General features: G+C 41.7%; 1 protein-coding gene across 6 annotated transcripts in view; it reads right to left on the reverse strand.

Moving 5' to 3' along the window:
- The window catches only part of ESR1 (estrogen receptor 1), a 385,356-nt gene that overhangs the window by 27,931 nt on the left and 336,146 nt on the right, over positions 1 to 21,279 (reverse strand). For 5 of the 6 annotated variants that reach the window (XM_054697951.1, XM_054697952.1, XM_037520654.2 and 2 more), the window contains one exon: positions 6,227 to 6,360. In XM_054697951.1, the coding sequence (XP_054553926.1) occupies positions 6,227 to 6,360 (134 nt within the window). Of the gene's footprint in view, positions 1 to 57; positions 5,011 to 6,226; positions 6,361 to 21,279 lie in introns of those variants that run through there. The other variant, XM_054697953.1, reaches the window with a different exon arrangement.

A 21,279-nucleotide genomic window follows, 5' to 3' on the forward strand; every position in this document is an offset into this window, starting at 1 on the left:
TGATTGTATGGGGAATATAAAAATAAAATTTATTATAAAAAAAATAAAATGGGCAACAACATTACTCAGACTTACGAACCCTGCTTACATAATCTCTGGACCCTGCTGCAGGCAGCCAACCTGTGGTTGAATCAAGGCCCTGGGAGTTGGCCTCCCTCTGGCCAGTGCTCTTGGAAGCATAGAGCAAAAAGCAGCTGCTCCTTCCCTTGAGGCTGTGAGCATGAATGGAAGTTGCTCCTAAAATAGGGAATGTTGGGAGGATTTCTGTCTCCCAGCAGCGGCTGTCTTCTGCCCCAACCCAGGAGTTCGTGACATTAGAACTGCCAATCCTTCTCCCGATGACAGGCACTTGGTTGGTCCCCTCACTACATTAGAAGCTCTAAGGCTTCTCTGCAAGGGCCCAACCCACTCCATCTTACTGGGTTCTGGCCACGAGAAGGACATCTTTGTTGTGAGAAGGCAGATTTTTAATTTCAGTAGCAGCAAAACCCTGCATCAGAATTCCCGGGCAAGAATTTACTATCTGCTAAGAAGAACATAGTGATTTCTTTCATAGAAGCAAGAGTCAGAATTGTTTGTATTTAGAGTGTGACTAAAGCAAACTACCGTGTGTGTGTGTGTGTGTGTGTGTGTGTGTATTAGATGCCAGGTACTAGGTGGTCATTATCTCAATAGTCACAATCTGTGAGACAGGTGTCATTATTTCTATACCAGGCTCAGGGAAGCAGCTTACCCAGGGGTGCCCAACACCTCCTAAGTGGCATAGTTGCTTCTCTTAAATGCTCGCTTTGTCTGATGAGAAAGTCCATACATGGCACACCAAGTTTTCAGGAAATTAACAGAGACCATGAGACTTATTTTGGGCCACGGTGGTAGAAGGAAAATGCTCCAAAAGTTGGCGTGACAGTCTACAGAGTCTGGTAAACCAGAGAGGAGACAAGGAACCACTTAATAACTATGAAGTGCCATTTATCTCAAAATAATGGCAAGAAGCAGGCTCCCTGGAGAGAAAGCTTGACGTGACAAAGAATTCAAGAGAGAACACAATCAAATCTTCACTGTGACAACAATGGGTATATCAGACAACGTGCCTACTTGTGATTTCCAAAGCCTGTTCCTGCCAGAAACCTTCAACTGTGGAGAATTAATGATCCTTAGTGTTTATAGTCAATATGTTTTTAAAATGTTCTCTCAGCCAAATAGAGGAACTCTGAATTATTGTCTTGTCTTATCTAAACTTAAAAATAGAAATGCTCCAAATAATTATCTAATCATTAATGGAGCGAGTGCAGAGAACTCACCTCCTGAGAGAAGAAATATTCTTTGTGATGAGAAGCTAATAAAATTAATCATGAAATAAATGCTTCCTGAACATTAAACAGGGGACAGAGGATCTGAGATCAGGGACCTGACAAGCCCTCCAGGGAGTCAGTTGGATAAAAATACTATCGAGTGGAAGTTGTGCGACTTTTCAGAATTACTTGGGAATATAAAGAAGTGTGGCCATCAGGGGGTTCAGAAAGCAGTAAAAATTATTATTATTAAATTGAATTTGAAGACCAAACCAAACATTTATTAAAGGTTGTACATTTATACATATTAAGCTTTGACTTGTGAGTTTTCCTGAGCCTGAAAAACAATCAGTGAAAGTGTCATGTGACACTTGTGGGGGTTTATGAGACTCATACTTGGGGTGGGGAGAATGCAAGAGAAAAGCCCATCATGATGTGGCAGCAGCTTGCCACACTTTTTACTAGGGTCCACCAATATTAAATTTCAAATATAACCCTTGAGCTGCCATGGATTCTACTAAGGCATCTTTGGATTAACCACCCATGTGAAATTTCTCAAACTATTATAAATAACACAACAAAGTCTCAGGAGCATAATCACAGGTGCTAATGTTATTAATTTCCTTCAGTCTCGAATATTTCTTTAAGTCTCTTTGCTTTTTGACTGTGGAAGTCCCCTGTCCCACACCATCGCCATTCAGAGTCCTCTTGGATTCTGTTTTCCAGGAACAGTAGGAGACACCCAGGAGCTGTACTCAGCAGCAGATCTGCTTTTCCAAAACAAAGCTCCCTTTTTTGTAGCAAGAGGAGTGATTTCACTTCATTATGTTGATAAAAGGCACCCATTGACTCACCTCAAACCAGAGATTCCCATGAGTGAGGATGGCATCACTGAGCAAGGGCCTACTGTGTCCCAGAAACTCAATTAGACACTTACTAAACAATTTCCTCTTTATCTCACAATAACCCCCAAGATGGGTACTCCTCCTACCCGGTGATAGCTTGGTGTTATAGAGATCCTCCATGTAACGAAAAGGATGATGTGCTCCATCACAGCAGAGGCAGCGCAGGAAAAATGGGAACTTCCAGGTCACCCTGCTCATGGCAAGCAGAAAAAGCATCTGCTAAGCCTAACAATACCTGACAATTCTAGGGAAAATTCTACGAAGTGCAAAAGTAAAAGTATAATAGTTAATAGGGAAATTAGGACACACATACATTAAGCACCAATCTAGCTTAAAACTGAAAATAAAATGTGACATTTTTGGTATCATTGACACAGTGTTCATGTAAGAAACTTAACAAATGATACATTATTGATCAGATGAATGAAATTAGTCAAGCAACTGACCAAATGCTAGTTTGTCCGTACTAAGAACTAGAATTGTCTAGAGAAGGAAAGCTCATGTGGACTTGGGAGGGATTTGAACTGGGTGTGAAAGCAAGAGAAGTTATTAGAATTACCAATGAGAACTGAAGTCACACAAGGTAGAAAGAACCCTAACCCTATCCCATCCCTTAACCCTAAATTTAACTCCTAATCCTACACCCTAATCTTAATCCTCAACTTTAATCCTAACCCTTAATCTTAACCCTAACCATAACCTTAAGCCAGAAGCCTAACTAACCCCTAACCCTGTCAAAGGCCAGAGTCTCTTTCTCGGTCCCCTTATGTGACCCCAATCCTCTCTTCTCTCTCTGCTTCTCCCTCACAGCCTCTGCCCTGAGCTCCTCTCTCGTGTTCGCATTTGCCCTCATCTTGAACCCTCTTGAGCCAGCAGTTCTCAGAATGCCTTGAAGCTGGCATTGATTTTACTAAGGCATCTTTGGATTAACCAGGAATGTCTCTGTCCTTTGGTGGCGAGTGGAAAAACTGTTTGTTCTATGGATCATTTTAGGCTTTTGCAAGGACAGTCATAAATTATTCTTAAATGAGACAGATATCTCCTACTCGCAAATAGCCATGAAGAAAGCTTCCCATGGAAAAGCTGGCATTCAGAAAACCCCTTCAGGGTGTCCAGAAAGACATTCCTAGCAGGTTCTCACAACAATCTTTCAACTCCCCAAAGGCCTCTGCCCAACAGTCAGGGCCAAGTGAACAGTCCTTGCAGCACCCAGTGACAGGGACCCTCCACTACCCCCAAGGTTACTCAGGACACTGACACTGAGGTCTTGCTTCCCAGGGATCAGTAAAGTATCTTCCACCTCAGGTTCCTTGAATGAGTTCCAGCTTGGCTTCTGTCAGAGACTCCTGGCATTGGAGTCACTTTGCAATTTTTTTCATGACAGGTGAAGAGTTGCCCCAGTTCAGAGCAATGAATCAGCAGATGTTTAGAAAAAGCCATACCTCCAGCAATGAGAAAGGACTGTTAATGGTGGCCATGCTTTTGCACTGCCTGCTGTTTGAATGTGGAGGCCCCTGCCACACCATGGGTGTTCAGTCTTGTCCGCTTGGATTCTCTTTTCCAGGAACAACAGGAGACACACAGGAGCTGTGCTCAGCAGCAGATCTGCTTGTCCATAGCAAAGCTCCCTTTTGTAGTGAGAAGAGGGATTTCACATTCTCAGTGGAGCAATGGTTTCTGTTTTGTTACTGTTCTCAAGCCACAACACGGCCCTTGACACCAATGATGAGCTGCCAGGCTGATCTCTCATGAAAAATACAAGTGCAAGCTCTGTGGGGACATAGCACCTTGTATGTCCCCAACTGCCCAACCCTTCAGGTGCAAAGAAGCTCACAGAAGATCCGGAGGTGGAGGCCAGGGAACAAGGGTCGAGGGGCATGTTGAGCCATCTTGAGCAGGAGTCCCTGGAAGAAAGGCCTCAGGCTTGTGCTGGAAAGTGCCTTTTGAGGTGCTGGCACCAGTCTTTAATAAGAAAAAATTCTCTTGTGAGGGTGGAAACTTTTTTCCTCTGGGATTTAAGAAGCCTGGGCCTAGGAATTCACTATTTGGATGGTAAAAATCTTGCTTATTAAAAATAACATTTCTCCTTTAAAAACACCCTGTCTAAGGACAGAACACGAACACAGGAAAAGGCTGGAGAGATCTGAAGGAACGATTTTTGGTTTCCGAGACCACAGCAGCTACCTGTGTTGACTCTACAACTCCGATAACTTCACTTCCTGCCCAGGTGTTATGTCCCGGGGAAAGTGGGGGAAGACAGTCCCAGCCCTGGGAAGCCTGCTCTCCTGAGGTAACAGCCTGGCCGCACGCAAGGCGGCAGGTGCGCCAGCCTTCCACTGAAGGAGGGGCAGGTTCGGGGCCTGGCACCGGCAGCCGCGTGGCACCTGTCCCAGAACTCTCCTCCAATAAAGAGCCATTGTGGGATCTGGACCTTTCCATGTGCAGGACAAATGGCTAAAATGAAAAGCACAATGCGTGTGAGTGGAAACAGAAACTCGAACACAGTGGTAATCTCTGCCTCAGCACAGACCACACTATTTATTCAGGAAACTTCACGCTGTCATTCAGTCCTTGCCGGGGGTCATGGTGCGGATTTCCATTGATCAGTTGATAAGTGAGAGTGATTGCTACGACCCCCATTAGGGGATAGGGCTTACCTGCATGGGGAAGAGCCGCGGAGAATTGCTTGGGGGAGGTGGGGAGGAATTGGCATCCACCAGGAAGAGACAGAACATCTGAGAAGAGGAGGAAGTACCCAGCCCTGTCCTGGGTGAGCCATGCAAGGCCCTGTTCAGCTCGTGGGAAACTTGAGACTGTAGGGAAAGGTGTGAGAAACTAAGTGGAACCCAGGCGTCGGGCTTCCCAATGGCTCTGCTTTCTATGGAGGGTGAGGCTGAGGCTGAGGTCAGGCAGGGGTGGACGTAGAGGACCCCGCAAAGGGGGCTGGTGGGGCAGCTGACACCCGGTTGTTGAGTTTCAGGCCCCGAGGACTGCAGATGAACGTGTAGTTCCAAACGTGTAGGGGCTGGCGGGAGACAGGGTGCTAAGTCGGACTGAGCTACATTTTCCATCTGGGCGACCTGGAGTGACTCCGGGCAACAGCCAATCCCACTCCAAAAAGGAAAATTAAAAAAAACAAATGCTGCTCTAAGCTAAGCGTTCTCATATGACCAGGAAGGGACTGTAGAATTAGACACCATAGCCCAAAGGAAATCTGTTCTTTTAGCTCAGGCAATTCACTGCGTCCCATGTTCTTGCATTTTAGGACTAGGTTTTTCTACTTCTGAGCAAATCAGATCTTTCAGTGAATTAATTTTTATCAGAAGCATGTTCTGCCTGAAGAAGCTCTTTTCTTATCTAGGGATTAGAATTGGTCATAAGTCTTCAGGTACTTGATCTACTTACTTTCTGACTTCAAGACATTGGTCTCTATCTAAGTATCACTTTATTTTTTTTTTAAATTTAATTTTAATACCAAGAATACTTTTATTTATTTATTTATTTTTTGAAGATTTATTTATTTATTTATACAAGCACTGGGTACAGTCAGAAGTGCGGGAGGGTGAGAGAATTCACCAGAGCCGGAGCGGGGAACAGAACAGGCAGACAGACGGAATACACTGCTGAGGGGAGCAGTGGGCGGCAGGAGAGGTCTGCGCACCATGTGGGACCCTCGCCCAGCGGCTGGGGATCGAACCGGCGCTGCAGAGGCTGCAGGCAGCTTCGCAACCCAGCGCTCTACCACTGCGCCACTGAGGAGGCCCCTCTAAGTATCACTTTAATACAAACATCCCCAGTGCCTATGAAACGAAGCAACTATTTCAACAAAAAGGCCATTGGATTCAGTTTCCCATTTTGGCTTGTCAGTCATCATATTTGCCCCGCAGAGCTCTACCACCCCAAGCAGTCTGCAATACCTGGTCGTTTCAAATGTGTGTCATTGGTTTCTTTCAATGGGTGACTATGCCTTTGCAGTGCAAAGCTCACGTCTGACTGAAAATACAAACAAATGATTTGTTATCCGCTCACCTGAATTAAGCAGAATGATGGATTTGAGGCATACAAACTCTTCTCCTTGGAGATTCATCATACGAAACCGAGACGAGGTTGCCAGCAACATGTCAAAAATCTCCACCATGCCCTCTACACATTTCCCCTGGTTCCTATGAAAACAGAAAAAAATAAAAAAGAAGAAGAAGAAGAGAGAAAAGCACTAAAGGAGGAAGGACAGAGAAGTTTCCACAGGACATGGAATGATTCACATTCATGAAAATCCGTGGCTTCAAATCTGTAACCAAAAAAAATTCAGCCCATTCCCTACAGGGAGCACGAACATGCATTTGAATTCTAAGGCAAGTCAAAAAAAAGATTTTCCATGAATAAAACATTTTCATTTCAAATTCTTAGGAGAGCTGTTCAACATATTGCTGTAGGGTTCTTCAGTCGATGCATAATCAAAATGACTAGGTAAATGATTTTGTGTAATATTTATTGATCTGCTACTAAATTCTCGACTTTGTGAGGGTGGTGGCATGAAAACAGGGCCTCCACTGTCAAGATGCTCATGGCCTTGAAGTAATACAGCTAGGCACAGAAACTGTGGTAGAAACTGTGGTAACTAAGACAGGATTTGTGCTGGACCATGACTGTTGCTGAGAATGACAGGTAAGGACTTGCCTGGCAGGCAGCATGAGTTGATTAAGAAATTTCAGACTTCATGGAAGGAAAGCGTGAAAGTGTCACTGTTCCCCCTGAACAGGGGAAGAGGAGGAGCAAGAAAAAAAATGGAAGCATGTACTAGAGGCGAGGAGACAGATGAGTCTGGGAAAGACGGTAAAGGACAGGAGATGAAGAATGTCTTACGTTGCTGTCAGAAGTTTGGGCTTTTTCCTTGCACAACAGAACCTTGGTGTCAAAGATTTCACACTGATAGTTGCAACTATTAAATAAGCAAACTCAAAGTTCATTGCATGTAATATTTTTTTAACTATTAGTGTTTTTTCCCCCATAGGGTTGTTACAGAAGTTAAATGAGATAATGCACATGAAAGGAATTAATCCATTTTTTTGTTGTTGTTCACAAGCTAGAGGTGGGTTATGGTATGTTTGAGGGGGTCAGAAAGAAATAAAAATGGTCTAATGCATAGTCTAGACATATACTTGTAAATTACAAAATCATTTCATTTCAAACATGAACACCAGAGACATTGTTCACGCCTTTTTTATTTCCTCTTATTAAGGTATCTTGGAGTTCTTCCTCAACTATTCTTAACAGTTGCACCGTTTTTCACTGAATGCTATTATTTCTTTAACCACTTCTTTGTCAGCTAATATTTACTTTGATTTCAAATATTTTGCTGTTACAAACATTTCATGACTAATTTTATGTCTATAACACTCAACACATGTATAGAGAGAACTACTAAATAAATTCCTAGAAGCAGATTTGCTAGATCAGAGGACTTACTTTTTTCTTAATTTTGATGACTTATTTAAATGTTGCTTCAAAGAACTTGTATACCATTATGCTATTGGTAGGAAAACATATTGATATAAGCTCTTCCTCTGGGCTGCCTGCTTTTGTCCTTTGCACATAATTTTCTGTGGGATTATTCATCATTTTCACATTGATTCTTAAGAGCACTTTATATATTACAGTAATAAACATTTATGTGCTTTCAATGCTCTTCTAATGGCTTGTCATGTTTTTCTTTTAATTTTGTTTTGAGATGGCTTCTGAAAAACATTCATTTATTACATAATCCAATTTTTCATTTATGGATTTAGAATAGTCTATTGGGCCTCCCCTGGTGGGCACCACGCTATGAAGCTCCCCGCAGCCTCTGCAGCGCCAGTTCAATCCTGGCTGGCCGGTGAGGGTCCCACATGGTGCACAGATCTCTCCTGTGGCGCCTGCTGCTCCCCACAGCAGTGTATTTTGTCATTCTGCCTGTTCTGTTCTCCGCTCTGGCTCTGGTGAATTCTCTCACCCTCCCGTGCATCTGGCCTGTACCCCAGTTCTTGTATAAAATAAATAATACTAATAAAAAATCTTTAAAAAAAAAAGAATAGTGTATCTTGCATGTAAAGGCCATCTCTCCTTCCAATAACAATTAAAAAACACCTTCTGATACCTTCTGATATAGTTTGAAGGTTTTTTTTTTTTTTGTTTAAATCTTCCATCTTTGGGGATTTACTTGTATATCAAGTGTATAGTAATATAATCACATATCATATAATTCACCTATTTAAGTGTAAAATGTAATAGCTTTTAGTATATTCACAGAGTTGTGTAATCAACATTTGGGGTTTACTTTGGTTTAATAAGTGAGACAGAGGTTTAGATTAGTATTCTTTCTCAGGCAGCTGATTAGTTTTTTTTTTTTAACACTGTTTATGGAATAAACCATCTTTTTACATGAAATATGCTAGATATGCTAAATATGCCCACTTGAAATATGCTAGATACTTTTGATAGATTCATTTTCTCCTTACAGCTGTTCTCTATGGTTAGTGATATTTCTCCAATTTCCAAATAAAGGAATTAAGACTCAAACTGTTAAGACAAACCATCCAGAAGAAAGAATTCCAACAATGACATTTTCTTTCTCCTCCTTTCTTTTTCTAGTTTAACCCATCCAAAAAAAAATTTACTGAGAGCCTATTATATACTAGCCTGTGTGCCAGGCATTAGGGAACAGAGAAGCAAGCCAGGGGCCTGCTTAAGAAAGAGATCTGGAATATGAGCAGGGAAAAGACAGTTGCAATGTGGGGGGACGCACACCCTAGAGCACATATGGACAGAAAGTCCCTGACATCTGATGTCAGTCCCTCCAAATGTGATCCATGACAACATGGAAGAAACCGTCAGTGTATTCTCAGGTGACGGTGAATGAGTGTTTATGTTAAGAGCTTAGAATTGTGTGCAGCAAACATTAGGGGCTTTATTTAAATGTTAGCTATAAGATTTTGATAAATACATACATTCACACGCAGATTGGCCTTTGCACCAATTGAAAAGGGACAAGAAGTAGGCAGAGAACTATTGGCATGGGGCATTTTGTTTTGATTGCAGAAATTAGGGTACATGGAAGCTCTCGCCAGTAGAAGGGAATCTTCAAAAGTTATATCATTCAAAGGGTGATCACATCAAATGGGGACTTGGCCTGGAGCAGGGAGAACAAACTAGAAATGAGTTTTTTCTTGTCCTGTAGTTGAATTTTTCAAAGTAGCACATTTTCTTTCTAGTGAAAAAAATAAGCAAGGATAGGAGAACATGTTTAGAGGATGAAGTATTAAAAATAACAACTCATAGCCAAAATAGAGAAATGTTCCTTTCTCAGTAAAAGTCTCTGTTTACTTAACAGACTGCAGGACCACAGGGGAGGCCTCCGAGAGTGGGAGGGAGGCTGCAACCCCCCACTGTGAGCAAAAGTTCAGTTCAGAACTGAGAAAGTGGAGTCTTCACAATTCTCCTTTCTTCTCGTCCCTTGTCAGTAGTCTCCCATATTTTCCCATGAGGAGCATGTTCTTAACTGCCAGCAAGAGTATATTCTTCTCAGCCTCTTCTTGCTGGATATCCTATAATTTCTAGCTAGCAGTTATTACCCATGGGCAGTAGACTGCTTGCTCTTCAGTACACAGAAGGGCATAGACGGAGCCCTCAGCAATGGTTCAGACACACCTGTGTGTGTGTGTGTGTGTGTGTGTGTGTGTCTGTGTGTGTTTGAGCATAGCATACAGATGATGGAGACGTGGTGGTACAAACGCCCTGTGGTTCACCTTTCATGCACACGGAAGTGTTTGTCTCTACTTTGAGGGTTCCTGGAGAATTCCCAAGGTGTGGAGCTGCCTTGGCGTACCTGCCTATTCTTCATAGTGTTTTGAGTCTAAAAGAATTTTATGCCAATGTCTCCTGAAGAATGAACTCACTAGCATTTCAATGGGAAAAATTACTTTGGGCTAAACACTTGAGTTAATCCAGGATTTGTGCAATAAATAAAAATCTTATATTTGGGCCTCCCTGGTGGCGCAGGCAGTTGAGCGCAGCGCTGTGAAGCTGTCGCAGCCTCTGCAGTGCCAGTTCCATCCCTGCCGGCCTTGGAGCAACCCACATGGCGAGCAGACCTCGCCTGTCTCACCCGCTGTTCCCCTCAGCAGTGTATTTCATCAGTTTGTCCGTTCTGTTCCCCACTCTGTCTCTGGTGAATCCTCTCACCCTCCCGTGCATCTGGCCTGTGCCCCAGCTCTTGTATAAATAAAATAAATCTTTAAAAAAAATCTTATATTTTATGGTCCCATGGATATTTTTGGTAAATCATTTGAATGGCCTGGACTGACATGACTGACATGGGTTGTATACGTGGGTCTCTCACTAGCGTCATCACAGGAGACAAGGTGGCTGTGGCAAGTGGACCCTTGCCCCCCTAACACACTCCATGGGCATTGAAGATTGGGGACATTCTTATCACCTCCAGATACAAAGTCCCCCTTTACTGTCCATAGAGGTCATTCCACGTTGGGGTATGGGCTTCATTTTCAGAGTCCTGTGGAAATGCTCTATACTACCTTCAGGAGCCAGTAAGAGTAGTGCCTGCAACTATATTCAGAAGGTTACAGATGACCACAGCATCAAGAAAGACTCCAAAGACCCTGGAGGTAACATCGCCACAATAAGACAAGATTAGTCTAAACTCATGCAGTAGTCCTGAGACTGGGAAACACAAGGATATGGAAGGAACGAGCTACTTTTAAAGGAAGCACAGACTGAGTCATGGGTGAGAAGGAGTTCAGCAAACAACCAGCCCGTGACTCCACTCTGAGGTGGGATGGCCTGCCTCAAACTCCTCTGCCAGTTACATTGGTTTAGAGTTCAGAGCACTTCAGCATTCCTTTGTGAGGAAGACTTATTCTGCTGTGTACCCCCTTCAAATACAGTCTGTTTGCATTTTATAAGGAGGGAGGTGGGCAGGACTCATTGTGCATCCTGGAAGTTTCTTTTACAGAAATGGGAACCTATTTTTTTCAGAAGCCAGGAAGTACCTACCCATCCCTCCACATCAGAAATAAAGGGCCCTGGGGAGGGTGTGCAGATAAAAGCTGCCCTAGTATATTTAAAAAATAATCTTAAAAATGGTGTTATCCCATTGCCTCTCCTTCTATAAAGGAAGCTGAGAAAATCTAGCAGATCAATATAAGACACTTAGTTTAGCTGTCCTGAAAAAGCACAACAGGATTAGAAGGAAGTTTGTAAATTAAGGTGCTGTTTAAAATCAACAGTGGCAGGTTTACTTGTATTGAAAGAGTTTCTGATCTCTGATGCTGCACAATCTTTCAGCACATGCTCTGAAATGCTGACACTTCATAAATATTTACACGATCAAGGGGTTTCCATATAAACACTTTGACATGTAAAACAAAATACTGAAGATGCCAAACAGTAAGCAATATATTGTGAAAGATGCAATATTTGAGTGACTATCTCAAAACTGATTGCCTGAGATGAGAGTGGTTAGGACTGGAGCAGCCCAATAGCATGGGTTCAAATCTTGGTGCCACTGTTTACCAATTATGTGATCTTGAACCCAATTATTTCAACTCTCTATGTCTGAATGAGCTTGTAGACAGAATCACCCACTTTGGACTATAAGCTGAATAAGAAATAATTAGACCATTTATGTGGGATGGCTATTTGACATTGCAGTTAGTCTAGGTGAAGCAATAAATTAATTCTTCCTGGAAGTGGGGTACTGCCATAAAAAATTTTACTTATTTAATGCCAAGTAGCAAGAAAATTATAATAGCATGCGAGAGAGTCCTGTCCAGTACCACAAAATGTCTAGCAACACCATGGTCTGTAATACCTTAGAAGACAGAGCTAGGGAAGTTAGCAGAAAGACTCAGTGATGGTAGGCAGTGGAAGTGACAATGCCCTTATAAGCTATTACAAGATACAGGTGAGCACAGGCAAGAATAGTGTGGTTCTCAAGCAGAAACAGATGGGATAGGGGAAATCCCAAAGATGAATAGTCTTAGAAGTTTAGAAAAGTCAACTGCTTTTGGCCACTTAATATTAAGAGACGAAATAAAAAAAGACAATAGCTAAGCTTTGGAAACAACCCCAATGCCCAAAAATAGATGACTGGATCAAGAAGATGTGGTCCATATACACCATGGAATATTCTCAGCATTCAAAAAAGATAAACACATGCAATTTGCAGTCACATGGATGGCGCTGGAAGGGATCATGCTCAGTGAAATAAGCCAGAAAGAAAAAGAAAAATACCGGATGGTCTCACTTATAGCAGGAATCTAGAAAACTTAAATAAGGGACCAGGAAAAAAGAATAACTATAAGAAAGAAAATATCAAAATCAACAAATAACTACGAACAAGAGACACTCTATGGGGGCTGGGGGGCGGGGAGCAGAGGGATGGGGGTCAAAATAAGGGAGTTGCAATTGTATGGGGAATATAAAAATAAAATTTATTAAAAAAATGAAAAAAAAAGAAGTTATGGTTTGCAAAGTAACTCAGTCATGTAGTAAAGGGTAACAGTGATAGCCTGTTATCTCCTCCACCACGATTTCAGTTCCAAACAGCCTTAAGGTAGGCACCAATAGATCATGAGAGTGAGGCCACAATACAAAGAAGAAAATAAGAATCATAGCTTGGATAGGGCTTTGAATGTGGTTACAAGCAGATGGAACTGACAAAAGTGGATAGAATAAAAGTCTGCTCTATATTTTTAGACAAATTTACTGCCAAAGAAATCACAATCCTGAACTAAAAAACAAAAACTTGTGATTGTTCAAGTTTCCAACCGTAATATTTCAACCAACACAATGAAAATTTATTTCTTATCTCACTCACTGTCCAATGAAGGCATCTTCCTTGGTAGGTGACCTACCAATTTGGAGACTTGAGCTCCTTCTTACCTCTTCCTGTGCCCTTTATAGAGGTCCTTGAAGTGCTCTCCATTTGCACAGCCCCTGGGGAAAGTCTGAGGAAGGAACAGTACGCACACTAACAGCAAGTACCTCGGACATGCAATAGTTCACCAAAAGGATAAGCTTCTTAAAGTGCCCTATGGATGTGGCCCAGGAGAATAAATGGGAAGAAGTTCCCAGAAGGTAAAGCCAGGATACATGGAGAAAAATGGAAAGTTAGTTCCCGGGAAGCAGATGTAGGTACAACAGACAACATTCAAGCCCTTCATTGTAGAAGCATCTCAGGTCTGCCCAGCAGGGTTTTACAACTGCTGGGAGAGAGTGATCCTTCTTCCTCCCTCTCTGGAGATTTTATTGAGTTATTTTGCCCTTACTCCATCATGGAACATTGAGTGTATAGGTGGACCAAGGCTTCCAGCGAGGAGTCGCCTCCAGGCTTGATGGAAAGAATCTCATTGCACCCAACTGAGAAATACTGAGCTGACAGGCACAGTAGCTGGGTGCATCTTTGGACTGGGTCTTTTGGGGAGGAATAGAATATGTTCTTAGTATAGAAGGAACTGATCTTTGGTAACCAGAAGTGAAGACTGTGATAAAGATGCGACATTCACCAAGGAGCGTTTTCTTTTCCTCCTGAAAATATTTCCCAGGCTCCCTGGAAGTTGAGTGGACATTGTGACAGTGTCACACAGAATGTAAGTGGAGGGCCTCCCTGGTGGCACAAGGGGTTAAGCACCACACTATGAAGCTATCCGAAGCCTCTGCAGCACGAGTTCAATCCCCGGCCAGCCAGGGAGAAACACACATGGCACAGCAGACCTCTCCTGCCTTGCCCGCTGCTCCCCTCAGCAGTGTATTTCGTCAGTCTGCCTGTTCTGTTCCCCACTGTCTCTCCGGTGGATCCCCTCACCCCCCACATCTCTGGCCTGTGCCCCAGGTCTTGTAGGCATGAATAAATAAATCTTAAAAAAAAAAGAAAGTCAGTGGAAACAGTTTATGATGAAGTCATTCAGAAACAGGTACAGATTTCCCCCACTTTCTGAAAGCAGGACTTTTTATTTGGTTTTATTTGTAAGCTTATTTTGGAGGCCTGAAATGCTAAAAAAAATTCATATAAATTAATGGCAAGAGACAGAAAAAAATAACTTAACAGATCATACAAAGTAGGAATATTCTGCTTCTAATGGGAGAATCCAACCCATCTTTCTCCTATCTACTGCCTGGGTGAAGAGTATTTCCAGGACCTTAAGAACCAGAATCAAAAGTTAAAAGGATCCTGGATTCCTGAAGGAACAGTTGCCCATCAAGGAAGATGTGTATGCTAGACAGCGACCTGAGTAAGAAATAAACCTTTATTGAAAAGCTGAAATTTTAGGAATATCTGCAACAATACTACCCAGTACCCCATGACTCAAACTGGATACTTGGATCTGATTCCTCTCTGCCACAACTCAATCCTGACACCGGGCCAGGCAAATATATTAAGATGCAAAGACACACTTATCTTATATAGACAAGACTACTGACTAATCAAAAAGACGTAAGGTAATCCATGGCTGCATGCCATGGATCTAATCACTTCCAACTCGCAGGACTAAGAAAGATGTCAGTGGGTTTATGGGACTTGGTGTTGATCTCCAAGGGCAGCTTGAGTAGGAAAAAAGGCATTCTAGGAAGATTAAGTGGGACTAGTAAAAATCAAGTGGGAGAAGCAAAGGCATATTTGGGAGTAGTGAGCAATCCAGATGGTAGCGTTTGTTTTTTTGGTAACTGGTAAGCAAAGAAAACTGCAAAGAGAGCTTAGTCGGTGTGTGGAGAGTGGCTAATAAAAGACATTAGAGATGATATGGTTGATAATCTGAAAAGGAGACCATTAAGAGCATGATAGTAGGTTGCATAATTGAGTGCATACTTTCATATGATGAATTTGGCTTTACTGTACAGAGGATAGTGAGGGAAAGAGGAGAAAAGTTGGGAAGAGAATGCAGGAATGAGGTAGGAAAAAGAAGGCAGGAGGCAGTACTATGGTTAGAAATATGAATAACAGGGCCTCCCCGGTGGTGCAGTGGTTGAGCGCTGGGTTGCAAAGCTGCCCGCAGCCTCTGCAGCGCCGGTTCGATCCCCAGCTGCTCCCCGGCCACTAGAGGAGGGTCCCACATGGCGCGCAGACCTCTCCTGCCGCCCGCTGCTCCCCTCAGCAGTGTACTTCGGTCCTTCTGCCTGCTCTGCTCCCTGCTCTGGCTCTGGTGAATTCTCTCACCCTCCCACGCTTCTGACTGTACCAAGTGCTTGTATAAATAAATAAATAAATAAATCTTAAAAAAAAAAAAAGATGGTGCTAGAAAATATTATTTAAAAAAAAAGAAATATGAATAACAGGTATCCTGGGAATCCTTTCTGAAGGTTTCAGGATATGACCTACAATGTCGAACAAAGACAAAAATCATTTAAAGACCTCTCTGGAGGTGCTGGGATGAGCAAAAAAGATGATGACAGAAATAAAGAAATTCGGAGGGTTTGTCAAAAAATCTTCCCTTAAAAATTACTTAATTTAAAATGTCACAGGGCTGTCTAAGTAGAGATGACACACAAAACTGAAAATGTCAAGCTAGAACTTGAGACCAGCAGTTTTTTCCATTTACTATATAGCGAACAGCTTTACAAATTGACACATCAAAACATACCTCGCCTTTTAAATGAGTTTCTAGTGTTTTACTATATTCATACGCATTTAATTGTTCCCCTATGGATAGGCATTTATGCTGTTTCCCATGTTTGGAATCAACAATGTGCAATTATCATACTTAGGCAAGTATTTTCTCTACTTGAAAAGGTATAAAGAAAAATTCTTAACACATACAACAACATAGTCAAGGAGAATATACATTTAAAATTTTGAATAGTAATGCCAAATGCCTTTCAAGAAGATTATGCCAACCTACTCTGCCACCATAGAGTATACAGAGATTAGGAGATGTCCTAATGGGGATAGCAGGAGATGACCAGGGAGAGCAGAGAGAGAAGAGGAGACAGGGAGGGAAAGGAGAGAGCAAGGGGGAGAGGCAGAGGAAGAGAGAGAGGGGACACAGAGAGGAGGTGGAATGGCATCTACTATAAGGAGGGACTAAGAAGGAGGGAAGGACAGACATGGAAAAGTCGCGGATGAGTGCAGGTTCAGCATCAGCATAGGAGAGGGAATATCTCTTCATAACTTAAAAATAAGAGAATAGTGCCTCCCTGGTGGTGCAAGGGCTTAAGCACAGCACTATGAAGCTGTCCACAGCCTCTGCAGCACGAGTTTGATCCCTGGTTGGGGAGCAACCCACATGGTGCAGCAGACCTCTCCTGACTTGCCCGCTGCTCCCATCAGCAGTGTATTTCGTCAGTCTGCCTGTTCTGTTCCCCACTGTCTCTGGTGAATCCTCTCACCCCCTCCCCAACACCTCTGGCCTGTACCCCAGCTATTGAATGCATAAATAAATAAATCTTTAAAAAAAATGAGAGAACAGCCTGAACACATAAATTTTGAGACTTCAACTTACAATTAATATCACCTAAAGATTTTTAATAAATGAGTTGCTAATATTTGTAGAAACTATGGGAAGGAGACTGAGACTGGAAATTTCAGGACAAGGGAGATTATAGACATTGCTGAGTCTCTGGGATTGAAGTGGACCCACGCTCTTTGAGAAAATCCTGAGATTTCTGGCTGTTGCCCAATCTTTTCAAGTCTATTTTCCTTTTTTTACTGCTTATTTTAAAATTAATGCTCCCCGACTCTTCTGAATAAATGCAGATAACCTTTTGCACATGATCATGATATCTACTTGTATCATCACTCCAGGCCAAATCTCATCCTGCTTTTGGATATCTATCATCTTTCAAGTCTTCTTGCAGGAAGGTTTCCCTGGAGGCCCACCATTCTCTAGTGTTTTCTCCCATGGGTTATGTACTTTTCCTCTGTGCTATGAGACCATCCTTTATATCAATGGTCAGTGAATATTTTATGTATAAGAACAAGTGGATAAATATTTTGGGTTTTGTGGCTCATACTGTCTCTGTTGCTTCTACTCACTCTGATATTATATGGTACAAGTAGCCATGAACAATATGTAAGCAATGAGTATGGTTGTGTTTTGTTTACAAAAATAGCAGTAGCCTGGATTTGGCCAGTGGGCCTGCTCTGTTCCCTCCTGTTGTATATGTTGTTTTATATTCGATGAACTTACTAGGCAACAACTATGTGACAAGGTTTGATGTGTGAAAAGTTGCCATTAGTGAAGCCAACAGAGAAAAAATGGGGTCAGGCAGCTATTACAGAGAAATGATCTTGTTTGAAGTAATTCAAAGAGCTTTGAACTAAGCCAAAACAATTGTTTTTAAAAAATCTGGCAAATAGTTGTTCAAGAAACTCATCCAGATTATCAGGACTGCTGATTATGGAGTTTTTGCTGGGGTGTAGGATCAATAACTAATATACAGTCAAGTTAAATAGTTCGTTGTTAACATTAACTCTTTTTATTTAACCACCTAACCTACTTTCCTCTTCTCTTTCCATAAAAACTCTTGTCTTTTTTCCCCTCTCTGAAATACTACTTGGGTTTTATACCCAAACTCATGCCCCCAAATTGCAATTCTCCAAATAATTGTGCTTTGCTTTTTTAATTGCTTCCTGGAATTTGGGGCTGACAAGTGATAAGAATGTAACAAATAACAAGATAGGAATATGCTTACATCAGATGAAGTTCACACTTTGTAAGGGAGGTAGACAATTAAAAAGGGGAGGTAGACAATTAAAAAGATAAAGTTGCAATTAGTGGCAAGGATGGAACAGAATTTTGTGCTAAGGTACTTCTATACCTCAGGAACTTCTATATGTGAGAGGTGTTTGAGGTGACTGGGATAACAAAATAGATTCTAGAAATCTGGAGCTCAGAAAAACATCTGAGTCTGGAGATTCAGCTTTGGGAAATATCAAGGTAACTCCCTCTTACTTCAGAAGGAGAAGAGCGGACAGCATGTTGGGGAATACAGCCTAGGAGGAAGATGAGCCTGTACAAGATATGCACGAGAAGCAGCAGGGAAAGGGGCGCATCACAAGTTAAGGGGAAGCATCAAGAAGTACTAAAGTATCAAGTAAGATAATCATGAATCTGTGGGCCAGATCAAGGTGACATCCTGACTTTATCCAACGGGTGGTGAGTGACCTGAGTAGGGAAGTGGGGATAGTAGACAGAGGAAGCGGCTCAAGGTATAAAGTTGACAGTTTAGACATGATGAAAAGATGAAGGTAGAAAGAATCTCGATGGTAGTTTTACAATAACCAATGGTGGGGCTTAGGATGGACCAGGAGGAAAATGAAATCATAAAATGGAAACTGAGGTCAAAATTTGCTCTCAGAATCGTAGGGTTTTTCACAGAAGCAGCAGAACTTCCCACTTGCTCACATGTTATATGGCCTGAGCATGTGCAGAAGCAGTTAACTTCAAGCTGAATTCCACATGGGGTGAAGCCAAGAGACTGACATCAAGAAGACAGAAAATGGACCTGGACTACATTGAAAATGGAAGCATCTATCAATAAGGAAGATGCATTTATCTGAAAAAAATCTCTCCATCATGGACCAATTTCTGACTGAACGATCAAATGTGGCCAAGTTCATAACTTCCTCATTTCTAACTTTTTCTTCTTGTTCCACTTCCATAAACCAACCTTAGTCCCCAGACTGGGGAGATACATTTGAGCTTTGCCTCATGTCTCCTTGTCAGTCAACCTCCGACTAAACCTCTTTCCTTTCTCAAAAGTCAGCATCACAGTATTGGTTTCTATGTACACTCACATGTGTGTAATCAAAGAAAAGAAAATACTTAGGGTAAAAAATAAAGAGTAGGTCTAGTGGGAACAAGAAATAGAAGAAGTAGAGTAGACAGACAGTATCATTCTCCAGAGGGGGCATTCCGCTTAAGAGACTTCTGGTGGCAGGTCTCAAGGGTGGCATCTACCAAAGCAAAGAAACCAAATAACTGAAATGTAAAAGCTTAAGAACACTGAGACCAAGTTTCTTATCAAACCCCCTCCATACAAAAGGCTGACTGTTTTGAAAAATTATCTAAGGCTCATTTGTTTATTGACTCTTCAAAACCCTGCCAATGTTTGGGTCTCATCCTTTGAAGATTATTCTGAACAGATGCAATGTCATAAAGGCAGCAAGAACATGTTCAAGGAACTTACTAGGAGAGCACACCTTTCCTCTGTGCACCTGTCAACATGTAAAATTAGTGGCTTTGGGCCAAAGTTTTCACTTTCTATGCCAGTGGACTTTATCACAAACTATATATGTCAAGGCAAATGAGCCAAAAACATATACTAACTAGCAAAAATGTCATTCCTTTAGAAATAGTAGTGTTTCAGTAGAGAATTAAGGTAAAAATAGAATAAATAAAAACCAATAGGGGAAATTTTGAAAATACAACAAGAAGATGATCTTCTTAGAATGATTCTGAGAAAAGGGAGATAAAACCTTGCTGTATGATTCATTTAGAGGATTGGATTTCAAGTGGAACGACTTTTGGTCCATTACCTTGAGAAGAGTTGCTATGAGACTGAAAGCCAGGGCTGTCTCCTCTGAAAGTCTGAGGAATAAAGGCATGGAGCAATTTTGCAGCATTTTAGAAATGTAAAGTTCTCAAAATGCACATTCCAAGTCAAGCAGAACTTGCTGGAAAAGTTGGGAAGTGTGACTGGAGGAAGAAATTTTTCAGCTCTCTGCTTTTCTCAGCTTAAATGTATATTTACCTTTGCTGTCATTTTCATTTGCAATAAGAAGTCAACTGACTTCAGTGCCCAGCAAATGAACTTCCAATAAAAGTGAGAAAAAATGAAAAAAAGGTTTTTTTTTTTTTTACTGTAAGGAAGTCCAAGCTCACTGAAATCAGGCTTGCTTTCAGGATATTTCCAGGAAAGTCATTCTTTTTCAGACTTGCCTTGCTGAGACTAAATTTAATTCACTGAAGTGTAGAGGTAGCTGCCTAAGGTTACCAGGCCAGCAGACACATCTAACTATAGCTCCAACCCTTCCAGAATGAAGGCCAACCCATAACCCTAGTTATGCCCTGACATAGGGTCAGGAGGACACTCATTCCCTTCTCCTTTCTTTTCATTACAATCTCCAAGGGTGCACTTCGGTCTTTGAGCCTATTTATAATCCCACAACAGTGTACAGATAATTGGTAGACGTATTACTCACTCAGGAGGATTCAGACTCTCTTTATTCAAGTTGGTGCAAATGGCTATCCTGGAAATTACACAGGAAACATTAGCTTGACCTATTTGGGTGATTTCACTGGATAGTAGCTTCAAACAGTCATCTAATGTTCAATTATCTATGTGGAGCTACGATATCTGTCACACAGGAGCACAACTCTAGGGAACTCATTGCTATTTACTTTTCTTACATCAGGCGACTGACAGTAAAAGAGTTTTCAAGCTGAGAGATATTTTCTAATAAACAGAACAAGACTTAACATGTACTCTTTTCGTACACTTTTGGGTACTAAAGTGGCAGTAAAGGAGGTTAGAGCTGGTCATGATAGGTGCTTCTGTCAGAATGCATAAAACACACTTCTGGGTCTGAATGGTTTGCCAAAGGAAGATGGAATTCTACGCTTCTATAGATAATGATCCACTTGAGTTTGCTTGTTCAGTGTATACAGTTTAAAAGCAAATGTAAGTCCCTAGAGGAAAATTCTCTACTGGATATATCTACCCCAATATCCATCCGAAAAGATATTTGATCAATCTTTTAAGAATAAACATATCAAATATGTAAAACATAAGGAAGAATCCATGAATTGTTCACTTTTTATTTGAGTGGTTTGGAATTAAGCAGCCAAAGCAACTAGGTGATTTTTCTCCACCATAGCTAGATGAGAAGATTCTGTAAACTGGATTGAAGGCAAATGAATAAAAAGAACGCTATGTTTGTATGGGAGACAGGGTTTCTACTTTTGATAAGTTGATCACTGTTTCTCTGTAAGGAAACATGATGAACATTTCATTTGCTCATTAGCTCCATTTTACTTGTGTGCTAGCTTCTGAGTCCAGTTTAAATGCCTGACTCAGTGCGAGGAATTCAA

This window comes from Talpa occidentalis, unplaced genomic scaffold (genome assembly GCF_014898055.3).
Source record: "Talpa occidentalis isolate TD23 unplaced genomic scaffold, MPIMG_talOcc4v2.1 talOcc4.2, whole genome shotgun sequence".
Lineage (NCBI taxonomy): Eukaryota > Metazoa > Chordata > Mammalia > Eulipotyphla > Talpidae > Talpa > Talpa occidentalis.